We start from the raw sequence: 18,362 nt of genomic DNA, 5'->3' as shown, positions 1-18,362 counted from the left end.
AGGGGATGAATAAGGCACAGCGCCTGACTTCAAAGTGCTCCATTGCAGGAGATCCATAAGCCATGAATTAGAACACAATCTAGAGTGGAATTGTTGCCATAGTGCAAAAAAAAAAAAAAAAAAAAAAAAAAAAAAAAAAAAAAAAAAAAAAAAAAAAAGGAGCAATTACGCTGATTTAAAAAAATATATTGGGATGTCTTTGCAGAGGAGGGAAATTCGTGTTGTACCATGAGAACTGAAAAGAATGACCTTGTTTCGACAGTGAAAATAAAGGTACAGAAGACTAAGTGATTTGCTTTTATGTCCCCCATGAATTATTTCAGTCAGTGATCAATTTGTAAGACCCAATGCACCAATTTAGCCACGAGTCCTGACAATTATCTTTTTGAAATGAATTGCATTTCCTTCATTTAGATGCATGGAAAAAAAAGCCTCTTAAAAGTATTTGGCTTTTTCTCTTTCTCTCTCTCTCCCTCTCTCTCTTATACCTTGCTCTTTGTACAAGAATAGTCAGGCTTTCCTAACAAATTAGATTGCTGCTAAATCTGTTTAAATGATCGTGGGTTTCTTGTATCTTTTATCTTAGATCTCAATTGAAATACATGAGCCCAACTTGAGTTGATGATAAATGAAAACCTGATCTTATTATCATGAAAAATCATCTTTGAAAGCACCGCTTCAGCCTTCAATTCGGTTTGCTCGGAGCCACTTACTTTTCATTCCCTTTTAAACTTTCTATTTAAACACACCTCTTTGTCACACGCTGATAAATATTAAAATACCAGGAAAAATCTGCCTGACTTATTTAAGCTGATAATAAGAACAAAACACAGGATGTGTGTATCCTCCTTCCTCTTCTGACTGGGCTTAAGCGTTAAGGAGATTTTGAAACCTATAATTACGTAATAATTGGTATCGCTACATTCTCTTCCCGATGAAAAGCCAGAATTTTTGCAGTTTGCCACAAAGACAGACAAAAACAAATTGCCTAAGTGGTATTGTTATTTCTTTGCTCCATTGTTTTAAAGAATTTAGCCAAAGAATCTCTAGCTGCTGAGCTGTAGTCACTGTGCCAAAAATCACAAAATGATCTTTCCAGCAACATCTCTAGCTAATGAGCTAATTTATAGAGCCATAAATATCACAGATTCTCTGAATGTGTGTCAGTATTTATTACCAAAAAAAAGAAAACAGTTTAAATATTCGAATTGCTGTCAAAGGCTTTGGAGCGAATTTGGCGAACAGAAATATGAGCAAAGGTGTCTCACTGGTAGGCTAATATGATGAAATGATAAAGGAGTTTCAAAACCACCTCCTTTGATCGCTATGTAACACCAGTTATATGGTAAAACCCTCTATGGAGTTTCCTTTTATCAAACTTCTAAAGGAAACGGTACATCAGCACAGCAGGTTTTTGAAGCCCCTGGACAGAGCACTATTTTCTTCTCTCCATTTCATACCATGGGGCTCTAGAGGCAAATTTACCTTTACTTAATATCTTCCTTTCACTTTTATTCTTGTTCTCAGTCTTTTTCTAATAAAAATAGGTTTAAAGGTGTGTACTATAAATACTTCAGAAGCCAAGGAGTCAATGGAACCTATGTTTTTGTTCCTTTCTTTAGAAGGTGGGCTTCTGTATTATGTCCGTTATTCACGTGGCTGTGATGCCAGCCAGAGACACTACATGCAAGGAAGGAAGATGGTTAAGTATAAAGCAAAGGGAATACCGAAGCTGGAAACAGAGAAGTGTACCAGGCAGTGCTGTTTGGTGTCAGGCAATCTCAACAGAGCTTAACTTACTCGTTTCTCCTGTGGTTTTACTCAGGCCTACCGCTACGCTAGTGGGGGTAGATTCAAGGGGGAAACTCCATTTTGGACTTGGAAACAATGCCACATAACTGGTTGCATCTTTTGTCACATACAGTTTATGTTCAATCCATCTCCCTGGTGTTCCTTCAGGGTAGCCCCTCCCCTACATAGCTTTCAACTCTGCATGGAAAGCATATGCACAGCACTGAAAGATGAGAGGTTAGGTTTCTTAAACACACCCACACATACACACACACACACACATCTGAGGAACAAAGTTGGATGACCTCCAAGGGAAATGATTTGTGACCTGGAACAGCCTTTGGTTTCACACCTGGAAAGGATGTAGACTCAAGTGGGACCTATAGTTGACGCTAAGAGGAAAACCACTAATATGCTCTGTGAGGCCAACCAGGGGGCCCCTGACGGTCTTTGAAGTTAGCTCTCCTGAGCACACCGGGGCCAGCAAGCTGAGGTCGCTTTGCAGTGTCAATGCAGCTCTGCCTTCTGTCTCTCTCCTGGGGTGCAGCAATACCACACATCCATCGCACCCTGAAAACCTAGGCCTGCACATGATGGGACAATTGTTTAATACTGCTTTTCATTTGGTTTTACAGGGAAAGAAGTAAAACTCTACTATGTCTTTGAAAAAAGTCACCGAGAGACTTTGGAGGACCCTGATATGCAAGTAAGTGCCATCATTCTAAAACAGCTGCTGAACAAATGACACGTGTTATGATTCTGAAACACGGACTTGGGCCTCATGATGGTGCTTACCTTGCAGGTTTACTCTGGAGACAGGTGGCTGACTAGCAGCAGCTGGGGACCTCCTGTGGAGACAGAAAAGAAGGCCTGAGTCTTTGTGTCACTATCACCCCCATGTTCCCCTCCCCCCCACACCCCCACACCTCACCCCAGCCCATGATCACTGAGGAGTTTCCCAGGTCATAATGAGCTATCAAATGACATCATGCTGTCTCCGGAAGGCAGGCTCCTGTAACACTGGTGGATGACTGCAATCCTCTGACATCCAGATGGCCCGGAATTTCCCCACGCACAGCCTCCTGGATGCTCCAACTCTTCGGGAAGGAAGTCGTTTACTCCAGGTCCCTAACCAGCCCCTCTGTCTTAGGTTTCACAGTTCCAAAAGGCCCTCAGACAATAGGCTTGCTCAGGAATAACACCAAATGTCAGAGTGGATCCCAATTCCTTTGGTAGTGTGGTAGAAAGTTATGCCAGACAAAGGGGTCCTGAGAGACCAATCAGTCTGGGCCTCCCTTTTGCACTTCAGGAAACTGAGACCCAGAGACGTGAAGTCAGTCGCCAAAAGACACAGAACAGGAATCCAGGTTGCTTAACATAAGGAGTGGTCTTTCACAGAGGAACCGGGCATTATTCTACATTGTAACAAGCCTGCTGATGTTAAGAGTCCAATGAAAGGAGCAAACAAAGTTGTGCTCCAGGAGTACTGGGGCTCCTCCTTTTCTTTTTTATTTTTCTTCCTTGTTTATTTCTCAACCCTACCGCCCAATTTTGCTGGTCTTACCAACCTTTTCATGCTTTGCAGAACTTCTACCCAGTGCATTACAGAAGAGCCTGCCCAAATAGTATAGAGCAGTAGCCCTCACACTTTAGGGTCATCAGAAATCACCTAGAGGGCTTACCAAGACCCCCACTGAACCCAACCCCCAGGGTCTTTGAGCAAATTGGCCTGGGATGAGCTGGAGAGTGTGCATTTCTAAAAGATCACTCATGGCACTGATGCTGCCAGTCCGGGGGGCCCATTTTCAGAACTGTTAGAATAGAGGGCTGTCTGGCCCACTAAAGAGCAATAGCATATTAGCAACAAGCAAGGGAGTGGGACTCTAGGCCAGTCAGTGGTTCTCAAGCATAGATGAGCAATGTTCTCACTTGGGGAGCTATTAAAAATATGATTCCCTTTCCCATCCCTGGAGAGTCTATTTCAGCATATCTGGGATGAGGCCTGAGAATCTGTATTTTTTACATAAATCTATGAATTCTGATCTACAACCAAGTTTGGGGAGGAAGCCAAATTATAAATGACAGAGAATAGCCTGCAAAGATGTTGTTAAGAAAGGGTCTCCCCACCGGTATGGCCACAAGTTTTCTTTCTAGGTTCTTAAGAGCACCAGATCCATCCGTGATCTATTAGGGGTCATCTAGCTTCCAGGTAGCATACGTGACGTGACAGCTGCAGAGTCTAATGGGAAGGATTCATGTTTACCAAACATTTACTGGCTAGGTCATCCTAGGCAAGGTACTTTTAAACCCTCTGTGTCATTGCCATCCAATGATTATTTTTTTTCTGCTAGACATCATGCTAGGTACTTCTTAGCTTCCACTGAGAATATAATCATCTCATTTTAAGGATAAGAAAACTGAAGCAGAGTAGTTAAGAGGTTAAGAAACATGCTGGAGCATACATGGTTTGTAATTGACATGGTTGAGATTCAATGCTGTCTTTCTGAATCCAAAGTGCATTCTCTTTCCACTATTTCATCTGCTGATAACACCTGCAGTAATACTGAGGGCTGTTTTTCAGGAAAAGTAAGAGATAAAATTCCAAACTCCTTAGCTGAGCATTCAAAGTCCTCTGCTCTTTGGCCTCAACATACTTTCCCCAGCTTATCTGTCAGAATTCCTCCCTGACATTTCATCTCAAACCATTGACTGGCTGTTGGATCTCACGTATCTTGTACTTCTCCTTAGCAGCACTTTAAAATTGTAATTAAAACAGGCAGTAATTAGTTTTCAGTATAGAGCTCCTTAGTTTAAATATAAAATTTATGCAGGCAGGGAACAACTTGTTTACTACAGGATCCCTGGAACCCAGGATGGCCCTTCATATGCTAAGCCCTCAGCAAATACTTATTGAAACAAAGAATGAAAAAAGGAAGGAAGGAAGGAAGGTAGGAAGGAAGGAAGGAAGAAAAGAAGGAAGGAAGGGAGGGAGGAAGGGAGGCAGGGAGGGAAGAAGGAAGGAAGGGAGGCAGGGGGAGAGGGAGGGAGGGAAGAAGGAAGGAAGGAAGGAAGGAAGGAAGGAAGGAAGGAAGGAAGGAAGGAAGGAAAGAAGGAAGGAAGGAAGGAAGGAAGGAAGGAAGGAAGGAAGGAAGGAAAGAAGGAACTTGTACTTTGACAAGGCCAGACTTGATCGCTTATTTTTCCTTGAACAGGTCCTATTCCTTTCTTGATATTGCTCAGGCTATTCCTCTGAAAAGGAAACTCTCCCACACAAATTCACACATGTAAATATCACCTACCTTTCTATGATATTGTAATTTATGATAAGAAATACATATCTATGCTTGCTTATTTATTTATTTGTTTGTTTATTTATTTATTTATTTATTTTAGAGAGAGAGTGTGCGTGCAAGTGGGAGAGGAGCAGAGGGAGAATGAGAATCTTAATCAGGGTCCACACTGAGGAGAGAGAATCTTTTTTTTTTTTTTTTTTTTTTTTGAGGAGAGAAAATCTTAAGCATCTTAAGCAGGCTCCACACTCAGCATGGAGCATGCCTCAGGGCTCAATCCCAGAACTGTGAGATCATGCCCTGAGCTGAAATCAAGAGTCAACACTCAACCAACTGAGCTACCTAGGCGCTGCTGCAAGAAATCTGTATTTGATCTTTGTCTTCATTCCTATTACAAGATCCTAAAACTCTAAGAATTTTGTAAGTGAAGAGAGATATAAAAAGTGTCCTGTGTTATGTTAATGAGGAGACTTATGGAAAGTCTCTAGGTAACCTAAGGATGGGGGCTAATTGCCAGGGGAACCAACTACATGATTAGAGGGTTGACACTTTCAGCCCTCCTCAGACCTCTGGGGAGACAAGAGGAGCTGGAGACTGAGTTCAGTCACCAGGGGCCAATAATTTAATCAATCGTGGCTATGTAATGAAGCCTCCATAAAAACCCAAAAGGACTAGGTTTGGAGTGTTTCCTTGCATTCCAGGTTGGTGAATGCAAGGAGACTGGGGAAAGGGGCACATTCCAAGAAATGGAAGACTTGTTGCCCTTTCCCACATACCTTGCCCTATGCCTCTCTTCCATTTGGCTCTTACTGAATTATATATCCTTTTATAATAAACCAGTATTCTAGTAAGTAAAATATTTCTCTGAGTTCTGTAAGCCAGTCTAGCAAACTGGCTAGAGGGGTCATGGGAACCTCTGATCCGTAGTTGGTGGGTCAAAGGTACAGGTAGCAAACTGGACTTGCAACCAGTGTCTGAAGTGGCAAGTCGTCTTACAGGACTGAGACCTCAACCTGTGGGATCTGATGCTATCTCCAAGTAGACAGGTCAGAATTGAATTGAACTGTAAGGCACTCAGCTGATGTTAAGGAAAACTTGCTTGGATGTGTGGGGAAAAAAATCCACACATTGGAATCGGTGTCAGAATCAAAACTTCAAAGGTCAAATGCCATTTTCTGCGAAGGATATCATCATGTTAGCTAAAATTGGCCCCTCTTCTAATATCCCATGGTGCCTTGTTTGTACCTTTAAGGTTATTTCCTCATGTTACGACTCATATGGGCACATATTATCCCCACCACAAATCTGTGACCCATTGAGGGGAGGATTCAGTGCCGACTCCTTTCCATATAGCCTCCGTAGGACCCACCAACCTGCCACACAAATAGTGGGAACTCAATAAATATTGGTGAACTGTCAATTGAATGAACCGTTGATGTAAAAATCATCTGAGGAGCCAAATACCATGAGAATGTTTTATCTGGTTTCCTTTTCCTCTACAGTTTTGGTTCTACATACTACCCACAGTTGCACAAACACAGCATACACTTGTGTCACTGGGCCTTTGCATATGTTTTGCTCAGCATTATATGCTTTTCCTTCTTTTTCAGTGGCAAACTCCTTCCCCTGTACTAGGAATCCCCTCAGGTATCACTTCCTCAGCTAAGCCTTCCCCAGTGGGAGTAGTCACTGTCTATGCTACCTACGGTTTGCTACATTTGCCCCATCATGACGCTGTTCAGACTGTATCTCACTTCCTATTTTCTTGTCTATCTCACCTGCAAGAGATTTAAGCAAAGACTGAATCTCATTCATCTTTGTCACCCTGGAATTGGCAAAATATTTGCTATGATATAGGTATTCAATATGTATTCATTGGATTAATAACATGTCTTTAATGATTTCACTTTGCCTGTCTTCCTGAGTTCCAAGGGTGGCTTTTGTGAAAGGAGACATTGAACTAGGAGACCCTAAATGTTTGGGGATCTCTTTCTTTTTTAGTTTTTCTAATGCTTATTCATTTTTGAGAGACAGAGAGAGATAGAGTGTGAGTGGGGGAGAGGCAGAGAGAGGGGGAGACACAGAATCCGAAGCAGGCTCTAGGCTCTGAGCTGTCAGCACAGAGCCCGACGCGGGGCTCAAACCCACAGACCATGAGATCATGACCTGAGCTGAAGTCAGATGCTCAACCAACTGAGCCACCCAGTCACGCCAGGAATCTTTGCTTTCTTAACAGTTAGGCTACTCACGGCACCCAATTCTCCCAATGTATTCTTGAAAATGACATAAATTATATAAATTCCCTTGTCCCAGGAGTTCATTTTGAAAATAAAGCTCTTATTTAGAGTTGTTAATCCAGATAAGCATCTGTGTGTGCAAGCTTTGCAAAGGCAAGAACCACGTTTATTTGGTTTACTACTTATTCCCAAGATCCGGTATAATGAAGAGGCTCAACATAAACTAAACGAGTGAATGACTTCTGGAAGCTGCATTATTACTTACAGGGCATGAGAGTGCCAATTAGAAAACTGTCATGAGTGCCAGAAGAAAATGCCATTGGTCGCCCAGTTTCCAGTGGTTCCTAACTTATAGAAGAATCCTAAGTTATGTGCCTGGATTAAAGATGGTGATATTAATAGGGAGGATAATTTGGCCACAGCAGTTAATAATATTTTACAGCCCTGAATAGTACAGTGGAGAAAGAACTGGACTATGAATCAGAAGACAGGAATCCTAATCCTGGCTCTGGCACCTTCTAAATATATAGCCCTCGGCAACTCACTGAACCTCTCAGTTTCTTCCTCACTTGGGGAAGGCAGGAGGCAAATAACATTTACTGCTAATTTACAGTGTGCCAGCTCCTGTGTGAGGGTTTTACATATATTTCCTCACTTACTCTGAGGAAATTTGGCTGGGTTCTTTCCCCTCTGAATGCTCGAGATTTTATTATTCTCAGCTAATTTAAATCCCATGCCAAAGGACATAAAGCAATGAAAGATATACAATGAAAACAAAATTAAATGGCTATTAATTCTTTCTCAAAGATTACATACATGTTGATTGAATTATGCCTTGGAAGAATGTTGATACAGAGATGTTACATGATTTCCTGATAGCCACTGGTGATTTCTGTGATGTTAGTGACACAGTTGAATGATGGGGAACACCGTTTTGCTTCTAGCTGCTATATTCCCTGGTTATCAGACTGACGAATGGTGGGCGTTCTCATTCATGTGATTTCTCCATCAGTTGAAGCCAGTAAATGCTTTAGGGATGCTTATCTGAATTAACAGCTCTAAATGAAAGCCATATTTGCAAAATTAACTCCTGGGACTAAAGAAATAATAGCTTTTAATTTGAAGCCAAGAAATACAGGCCCAATCAAGCATCTCTCAATGGAACATTTCACGGAAGTGCAAGGAAATCACCTCAACAGAAACTGAGATTTTCACCCTTTGGGTGGTAAAGCTCAGGCAGACAATGAACTATTTTTCAGTAGAGCAAAGAGCCAAAAGATAAAGGAAATCTTGACTTAAGAGAAGTATAGTTCTATGTGGGAGTTCCTTTTTATATAATAAACCACACTATCCAGATGTCTCAAGAAAACCATTCCAAGGACAGAATTCTTGCTTAAATGTTACATTTAAGCCAAGGAGTGGCACCCTGGAACCCAAGGCAAATGTCCCAGAAAGCCACTTATGAGTTCCATGGATCTTGTAGTTTCAGTTGTTAAGATAAGTGACTATGTGGGGGAAATGCTGTCAGTTTGGTGGATCCATTCCTGGCAGGTACTGTTGTCCTCAGTTTTCTTTATTTGAGGGTACTGACTATCTAGGAATACAATGGGTTCATTAAGTGAACCCCCTAAGCGGCTTCATTTGTAGCTAAAACCCATCATTGAGTTCTCAGCCTCCCAGGGAAGCTCTAATAGAACATATGCCCTGCCTTGAACTTCTGTTACGTGGTGTTGGTTTCAAGAAAATGCTTGGGTGGGGGTGCCTGGGTGGCTCAGTCGGTTAAACATCTGACTCTTGATCTCAGCTCAGGTCCTGATCTCAGGGTCGTGAGCTGGAGCCCTGTGTTGGGCTCTGTGCTGGGTGTGGAGCCTACTTAAAAGAGAAAAGGAAAGGAAAGGAAAGGAAAGGAAAGGAAAGGAAAGGAAAGGAAAGGAAAGGAAAGGAAAGGAAAGGAGAGGAGAGGAGAGGAGAGGAGAGGAGAGGGAGGGGAGGGGAGGGGAGGGGAGGGGAGGGGAGGGGAGGGGAGGGGAGGGGAGGGGAGGGGAGAAGAGAAGAGAGGAGAAGAGAAGAGAAGAGAAGAGAAGAGAAAAGAAAATGCTTGGAATCAATGAGGATCAACTCTACAAATGTGGGTGGGGATGGATCTGAGAAAGATAATCAGATACAACTATCCTACTGACGGAGATTTATTCTATTTGGTAAGTGTGGTTTGGTTTGGACCAAAGGTGATGCAAAGGGCCATGATTTGGAGAGTGGTCCTCAGCCACAGTGTGAGAATGGACTCTGGGTCAGCTCTGTATATAGCAGTTATGGTCTTAGGGTCCTTTAGTTCTTGAAGGTTTATGTGGCTCAAAACCCTCAAGGCTGTGGAAAGACCTGATTCCCAAGGAAGTAGCTTCAGCTGACATAGCCTATTAATCAACACAGTTAGGCTGAATGTTCCCATACTTACAGAAAAAGAATATCCAAGTTTCTTGCTAACAAATGGTAACTGAAAACAACCCCCACTCTCGCCCTGGAGCTATGCAGTGCAGTGACCTTGAGTCCCGCTAAACCACAGAAGCCTTTGAAATGTATCCTTATTAATCTTTCCTCTCCAGTTCCCACCTCCATCATCTCTGTCCAGGGCTTCACTCCTAATATCTTAATTCCTGAAAACACTCCTAGCTCATGTCTCTGCCTTCGGGCTCTCTGACCTTCATCTATTCCCTAAGTTCTGCCTAAATGACTGTTAAAAATATTCAGCGATTTCTTCCCATAACCAAGAAAACGTATTTAGTGTAGTGAATGCAAAAATGTGAGGTAACAGAAATAGAATATATTGGTCTCTGCCTCTAATTCCTGGCACAAAGCTGCTAAAACTCATAATTTCTTAAGTGATTAGAGCAACAGGAACATCTTGTGTTCCAATGACGCGACTCTAGGTAAGCTCCTGGGAGGGGATGGTCACCAGAAAGACCAAGCCGGGATTAGGGGCTTGAAATTTTCAGCCCTACCTCTCACCCTCCAGAGAGGGGAAAAGGGCTAAAACCAGAGTTATCATTGACCATGTGTATGTGATGAAGACTGCATAAAATCTCAGTAGCACAGGGTTCAGAGAGCTTCCAGGCTGGCAAACATATTTACCCTGAGAGGGTGATGCCCCCCATTTCCACAGGGACAGAAGCTCCTGTGTTTGGGACCCTCTCAGACCTCATGCTATGTTTTTCTTATCTGGCTGTTCATCTGTGTCCTTTATCATGTCTCTTAATCAACTGGTAAAGGTAAGTATTTCTCTGAGTTCTGTGAGCCACTCTGGCAAATTCTTTGAACCTGAGGAGGGACTCCTTGGAACCTCTGATCTGTAGGAAGTAAGTCAGAAGCACCTGAGCTGTGACTGACATCTGAAGTGGGAAGCAGCCTTGTGGGACTGAGTCTTTAATCTGGGATCTGACGGGATCTCCAGGTAGATAGTGTCAGAATGGAGTTAAATTGTAGGACACCCAGCTGGTGTTGGAGACTTGCTTGTTGTTGGGGTGGGGCGGGGGTGGAACCTCCACATATTTGGTGACGAGAGTATCAGAAATAAAGTGATTTTTCAGTAGTAAAGAAGACTCACAGGGAAGAAAAACACAGGAAGAACTGGGTTTTTCCCTACACAGGAAAGACAACAACTGTTTTTCCTTATAAAGAATGCTGCAGTGAGAGTCAGGATGCCAGGTTTCAAGTCTGACTCTGTTCTTCACCAGAACTGGTGTCTTCTTGTGCAAGTCATTTAATCTCCCTAAGCTTTGCCTCCTTGTCTACAGAGTCAGAGGCAACAATACCTGTCATAAACAGCATTTATGGTGATTATCACTGAGATAATGGATGCGAAAACTCCGAAGTGTTACACTGCCTGGATTCAGCAAGAGAAATGTAGCTATCAATTATAATAGCTCACATTTATGGAGCACCTATGATGTGCTAGGTGCCATTATAAATGTTCTACAAATGTCACCTCATTTAATTCTCAGAGCAACCTTATTTTATAGATTGGGAAACTGAGATATAGAGAAATTGTGCCCAAGTCACATAGTTGTCAAGTGGTAGGATTGGGTATGAGGACAATATGTATGGCCCCAGAGGTCATATTCTGCAAAGAAAAAAAAAATGTGGGGAAAGGGGAGGGATCCCTTCTGAAAATATAATTTTCCAAATAATCTATGGTCTTTTTCCAACAATTATTTATTTGGAAATTTATACGTGGGATGCATATTTATGGAGCAAATACTATGTGTCAGGCATTTTGCTAAATCTTAGAAATTCAAGGAAAAGTAAGTGTAATTCTGGAAGGACCTCAAGGGACACACAATCTAGTGGTGGGCAGAGACCCATGAACAGTGTGATAAGGTTGGGAGAGTGCTCTGGGACCACTGAGGGGCACTCAGCCAGGCTTGGTGGGGTCAGGGGAAGCATACTGGTGACAGTGATAGTAGAGATGAGCTATAAAAGACAAGTAGGATTTAGCTAGGCAATCACTGGCCGGTAGAAAGAGACTTTTGAGGAAGAGAGAACAGTAAATCCACAATTAGGATGGAAAATAGAACATGCGGGGAGCAACCAGACCATAGTCGTTGGAATGTGATTCCATGTGGCCAGGGACTTGGTCTGATTGTTCACCACCAGATGCTCTGGCACTTCCTATTTAAATGGCAGCCCTGAAAGGGCAGAAAACTTGTCTGTTTGGGTCACTATCATATCACTAGTTCCTGGTAAAAGGTAGTGCTCAATAAATATTTGTCAAAAACATACATGTATGCATGGAGGCATAGCACGTGCCAATAAATACTTCTTGGGTGAGTTATTTAATAAGTGAACAAACAGGGATACACCTGCAAAAGAGGCTGGGCAAGTCTCTAGCTTTCATGTCTACTGCATCAAATATAAACCCAATCAACTATCAATCAAACTAACTTGAGTTGGATCATGAGGTACCTTGGGTGTCATTCCACAGTTGTTGATTCTGGGACCTTCTGAGCCCTGTGATGATCTTTTAAAACGCTGGATAGTGACCTGCATAATACTTAGATTCATAGATTGAAATGGTTTTGGAGGAGAAAGTTATGCAGGAATATCAAGTTCAAACCCTTCATTATAAAGATGAGGAGACCAAGGTTCAGCAATAAACTGACCAAGGTTATATAGCTATTTGGGGGCAGAGGAGAAGATAATCCCACTCTTATTCATCAAGTTGCATGAACCTATTTATATATTATCAAAAACAAAAGGCAACTTGGACTTGAATATTTTGGTACCTTTAATCTTGAATCGGAATTTCTGAATTCATTAATAGATATTCCAAAAGAAATTTAATAGAATTTACATCTGTTATGAATAAGTATTCATACTTCCCAAAGCAGTAAGTATAAATGTCAAAAAAATCCTCATCTCCACCTTTCGTTTGTTGAACTCTTACTGTCTACTGAGTGTGAAGGGCACAAAGATTAAGAAGATCCAGACTAATTCTCACATCTCACCAGTTCTAAAATACTATGATGTTCCATCCTATTTTCAAATTTCATCATGTATCCTAACTTAGTTTGGAGGGCTAATTTCCATGCAATGTTTTTTTTTTTCCTTTTTTTTTTTAGTGCTGTTCAATGTTTTTGCCTTTATGGAAGGCATAACTCCACAAAAAGTCCATGCTTACTTGTTGGATGCTCCATGAAGGTTTGTCAGTACAGTAAAATTGTTTCTCACACTTCGCAAGCTGGCAAGGACCTGTAAGGACAATGATCAGGATGGTTAGGAACAAAAGGAGATGAATGGGCAGGTTCAGAGGCCACACATAGAAACTACCCAGAGAGACACGGAGAGCAAGCCAGGGCCAGCACAATACATACCTGGGCAAAAGGTGTTACAATCAAGTCATCGCCGTGTCTGGTGAAAAGAGAGAAAAGAAACATTTAAAAGTGCATTTGAATTATAACACATAAGCTTTAATATTAAACTTGATCAGTGTTAGCAACACAAGTGTTATGTAAGTCCATCTACCTGGATATAAGGCAGGACTTATCTAGGCATAAATGGGGACCTTAGGGACTTGAAAGAAAAAAAAAATACCTAGGTTCATGGCTCCTGGGCTTACAGGGACACATGAAAGCACTTGCAAATAAGTATATATCCTCAGGGTACATTCCCATTTAATAGCAGACCCACAGTACTGTAATTCAAAGCGACTTGGTTGCCAGAGGTAGGAAATTCAAAGGGAAGGCTGCTCACCAGCACACACAGAGTTGGAAAAAATGGCACAACAGTCTGGATAAAGGTTAACTTTGGATTTCCTGGCTTTTGCTGATTTGAGCCACAGCCTTAATGCCATTTAAACACAGATTTCTGTCTGGGAATCCCATTACTTTTTGTTTCTAATATAACTTTTTTTCTTAAAGTACCCAAGGAAAATCTTTTAATGGGAGTGTACAGGATGAACCTACCATTACCATATCATTGTTGCTCACTTTGTCCCAAAGATCTGATTAAACTCTACCTAGTTATGTAAATCTGTACTTAGGAAGAGTCTAAAGCATGTTTTCAGAAATGCACTCTCTCTTTAGCACAAGCTTTGATTAATTTGCTTAAGTCCACATTCAGCAAGTTCTCCATAAAATCATTAGAAGACACATTGTCGTTAGTTGTAGACACAAAATCAGGCCAATCTGTTATCACAGTGTGAATCCTAACAGCTGTGCAGCAGTTGGTTGACAATGAGCTTCCTTCAATGTCTGATCTCTGTCCTCATAATCCTCATACAAACATGGCACCTTATTTGTTAATAACGTGAATGCAACCAATGACTATTAAGCACCAGCCACATATCAGGAATTCTATGAGGCCTAAAGATGCAGAGTTGAACAACACATACATCCACGTGGGCCTCTTCTCCAACACAGGCTTTTACTTTGGGGTCTTATTTAACATAATACTTTGCTTTCTACTGTTGTCTTTAGCTAGAAGTCCCCCTTCAAGTCATTCTAGTCAAGTTCTTATGCATCTACTTTGTACAGTGACTACAAAAAGAATACTGACAACAGAGAACATTCTTTGCATGGTTACCATATGTTACACCCTGTGCTAAGCACTTTATGTACATAATCTCATTTAATTCTTGTAACAAGGCTTGAGGCAGGTACTCTTTGTTTAATTTAATTTTTTATTTTAGAGAGAGAGAGCTAGTGCATGAGCAGGGGAGTGGGGTAGGGGAAGAGAGACAGAGAAAGAGATTGAGAATCTTAAGTAGGCTCCATGATTAGTGCAGAGCTGTCGTGGGACTCAATCCCATGACCCTGGGATCATGATATGAGCCTAAATCAAGGTTCAGATGCTCAACTAACTATGCCACCCAGGTGCCCTGAAGCAGGTACTCTCAATGTTCCCATTTTGAAGATGATATCAAGGCTTGGAGAGGTTAAGCCACTGCTTAACTAACACATAGTAATTGGAGTAGCTAAGAAAGTTTGATTCCAAAAGATCTGTGCTTTTAACTATTATGTTACCTATTTTATGATGATCGTACATAGTTGACAGATTGAATTAAACAGAATCCATGACCTCTTCAAATTAAAACATAGCAGGGGAGACAGAAATAGATAAATACAGAATGAGAACTATAAACATTTAATGGGGAAACTTAATGGGGTGCAAAGGAGAGGTAATAATTACAGTTCAGAGGAAGTAGGACAGGCTTGATCAAATGAGTGGTTTTGAGACACACTTTGAAGGGCAGGCTTCAAAAAGCATGGATGGTAGATGTCACCAAGGAGGGAAATATCAGGAACAACCGTATTAAAATGGGAAAGTACTGAACACATTTACTGAGATTCTTGGTGACTGTTTAAGCAGAGTTGAGCACATTTACTACAGACATATTTGGAGGATAAGGTTAGAAGGTCCCCACCCATCTTATGGATGGTATGGACCATAGTTGTGGAGGCGGTGCTTGACTCAGAAGGAAGAAAGGAGCTAGTGAAGGTTTTTAGTGAGATAGGCAAACAGAAAAGTGCTTTAGAAAGTAAAAATGCTGTAGACACCAAGAGATGGATTGGTGAGAGGACCAAGTCAGGAAGAATATCTAGGGGGATATTGCAGTCATTCAAATGAGAAGAAATGGGTGAGGCAGAAGAAGAAACAGGGAAAGACAATCTGAAGAGACCCTAAGTGTCTTGCCAAGGACTCAGCATTTAATTGGATAAGGGGTCATAAAGAAATACTATTTTCCATTTAAAAAATGGGTACGTGGGAAAATAGTGAAGTCATGAGCAGAAATGGGAAAGTAAGGAGAAGCTGGGGGAAGAGATATGTCACTTTCTCACATGCTGAATAGTAAGATCCTCATTGATATCCCAAGGGAGACATCAAGCAGGAGGATTAAAATATGGGAATTAGAGCTATACATTTCAGAGTTACCTACAACCGTGGGGAAAGTTACAATGGCAGGGCGGCTTCTGGAGTGGGGAAATATAGAAAGAGGGAGCCCAAGGAAGAACTTCAGGGTTCTTGGAGAGAAGCCAAAGGAAACAGAAGAAAGAGTTAAAAGAGGATCAGTTGTGATAAATGCAGGGTGGTGAGCTGTAACAAGAACTGATCCTTCCCAAGCCATTTTCTTGAGATGAACTTTACGTGGGTGAAATATCTTGCTATTTGTTCAGATTTCTGCTGTGAAGTTCACATTGTTCATAAGGCATTGGGGTGAGTTGGGAATAAGGTAATGGAGTTAAGAGTTAAGTAGGTCATCCAAAGCTCCTGGATTTCTGGAGTCTAAATACCCAATACAAGCTAAATATATAAACAAATCTCATACATATGAAGCACCTAAAGCTGATGAATTATTGCATGAATGGGAAGTTACTACAATGGTACAAAGTAATGATTAAAGGGAGGTAAGCATTATGAAACTTTTGTAGTTCAGGAAAGCAGAAAATTCAGAAGCAAGAGATGGACTTCCAGATCCATAGCATTGGTTCTCTGAAAGGATTTGAACAGTAAAAGCTAATGATATACGTCAGATAATAGCTGCTAGAGGAAAGGATCAATTTACAGATCATTTATAGCCAGTATAGGAAAGAAACAAAACAAAATTCCTATCTGAGTACAGCCAGATTATTTATGAAATGATTCCAAAATTTTAAATCATAATCTTACATATTAATAATTAGAATAAGACGGCATGGAGAAAATAAAACACTTGATTAATTATGAAAACTGATGCACTTAGTTTTCCAAACTGCTAGAGAGGGCAATGCCAGATATTCAGAACCATGGCATGAGCAACATCTAGTGACAAACCCAGCACATTACAGTTTTGTAGAATAATCAGTGATGAGAGCTCTGTGGGTCTTTGAATGAGGGTAGGTCTGCATTGAACAATGAAATGGTTTTCTAAAAAGCAAAAATGCTACTTTCTTCTGCTATACCCTCTGGACTCTATTAATTTTGTCTTTCTCAGTTTCATACCTACATATAGTATTTTACTTATACTTTTCTTGTAACACTGGTTTTAGTCTGTCTTATAGACAGACCTATACTATTGTAGTCAAGAGCACAGATTTGGAAGCGAGACAACATTGGTTTGTTTCTGAGTTTCACAATTACTAACTATGAGGCATTAGGCAACCTCTCTAAGCCCCAGTTTCTTTATCTGTAAAGTGGGGTGTTGTAAGAATTAAGTGAGTTATTATTCATGTACAACTCTTACAACAATGCTTGGCACATAAAAGCATTTACTCATTTATAGTTATTCTTATTAGTAGTAGGTATCATTATTATTTTAAGTAAAGAATTGCATGTCTATCCTCCCAGCTGGTGAGAACGTTTCTGGAAGACTCATCTCTACCCCTACTGCAGTCAAGAGAACTAATATCATGCTTTACAGTTTACAAAGCATTTTCACATACATCATTTCATGTGATAAGAGAATGTTCTTGACCGTAAAAAAAATGGTGCAACCACCTATCTTGGTGGTCAAGCCTGAAACCTCCCTCCACAGTCAACCACCAACCCCTGTTGATGCTAACTTACAAATATTTATTATTGCCCACTGGATCCGCTCTAATGTAGATCCTCACCCTCTATTATGTGGATTACCAAAGCAGTCTTCCATTTGGCTCTTGGACACTAGTCTTTAGGTTTGTCTACTGTCCAAACCACTCTTCGCTGTAATCAGAGCTATCTTTCAAAAACATTCATTGGATTATGTATTTTCTTGCTTAAAAGCCTTTATTAGTAGCTCCCCACTGATTGTCTTCAGCTTTATAAAGACCAACTCCTTAACACAGGCCGTTCATGATGAGGTTCCTGCTTACTTTTCTAGCCTTGCCTTTCACCACTTCCTCATCTACTCACATTCTCTGCTTCAGCTGTGCTGAGCTGTGCTTCTCCACAATGTTCCTGACAACTAGACAGTAGTTAGTGCGTGGACCTTCTTCCTGCATACCCTTCTGCCTGGCTAACTCTTCTAGCTTCTCTGTAACCACTCAAAGTGGGCTACTCGCCTGCCCAGCCAGACCTTTCAAAGTTGTGCATACCTTTCTATGATTGCTTTATTCAAAGATATTAAAACTGCTTATACACTTACAAATCTTTCAGTTCCCTTGAAAACATAGAAAATGTCTTATTGGTTAGCAAAGTGCCTAAATTGAAAAGTTTTTGTTAAAAGAAAGATTGAATATGATCCTCGTAACAGCGGGAAAGGTAGGCAGAGTAGAGTCTAATATCATTATTTTAATTTTGCATCCTCATTTTGAGTCTATGTACTAAATATCCATATGGTTTAATCATCTACACTCCCTGTATTTAAACCTTGGTTCCCCATTTATTAGGTAGGTTACTTAACCTCTCTAAGCATCAATGTCTTCATCTTTAAGACAAGAAAATTATAGTTCCCATAAGTTAAGGTTATGGGAATTCAACGAGTTGAAGTATGTAAAGTACTGTAAATAGTGCATAGCACATAGGAAATGCACTTTAATTTCATGTGCACTTTTATTTACAGATAATTTGGACACTGTAAAAGAGATTCAATGCCAAA

General features: G+C 41.0%; 1 protein-coding gene across 2 annotated transcripts in view; it reads right to left on the bottom strand.

Moving 5' to 3' along the window:
• The window catches only part of PDE4B (phosphodiesterase 4B), a 441,857-nt gene that overhangs the window by 104,477 nt on the left and 319,018 nt on the right, over window positions 1-18,362 (bottom strand). For both annotated transcript variants that reach the window (XM_030327256.1, XM_030327257.1), the window contains 3 exons: window positions 13,183-13,219; window positions 12,990-13,060; window positions 2,587-2,639 (listed from right to left, as the gene is read on the bottom strand). In XM_030327256.1, coding sequence (XP_030183116.1) covers window positions 2,587-2,639; window positions 12,990-13,060; window positions 13,183-13,219 — 161 coding nt within the window. The remainder of the gene's footprint in view (window positions 1-2,586; window positions 2,640-12,989; window positions 13,061-13,182; window positions 13,220-18,362) is intronic.

This window comes from Lynx canadensis, chromosome C1 (assembly GCF_007474595.2).
Source record: "Lynx canadensis isolate LIC74 chromosome C1, mLynCan4.pri.v2, whole genome shotgun sequence".
NCBI lineage: Eukaryota > Metazoa > Chordata > Mammalia > Carnivora > Felidae > Lynx > Lynx canadensis.
This window is presented reverse-complemented; position numbering and strand designations above follow the sequence as displayed.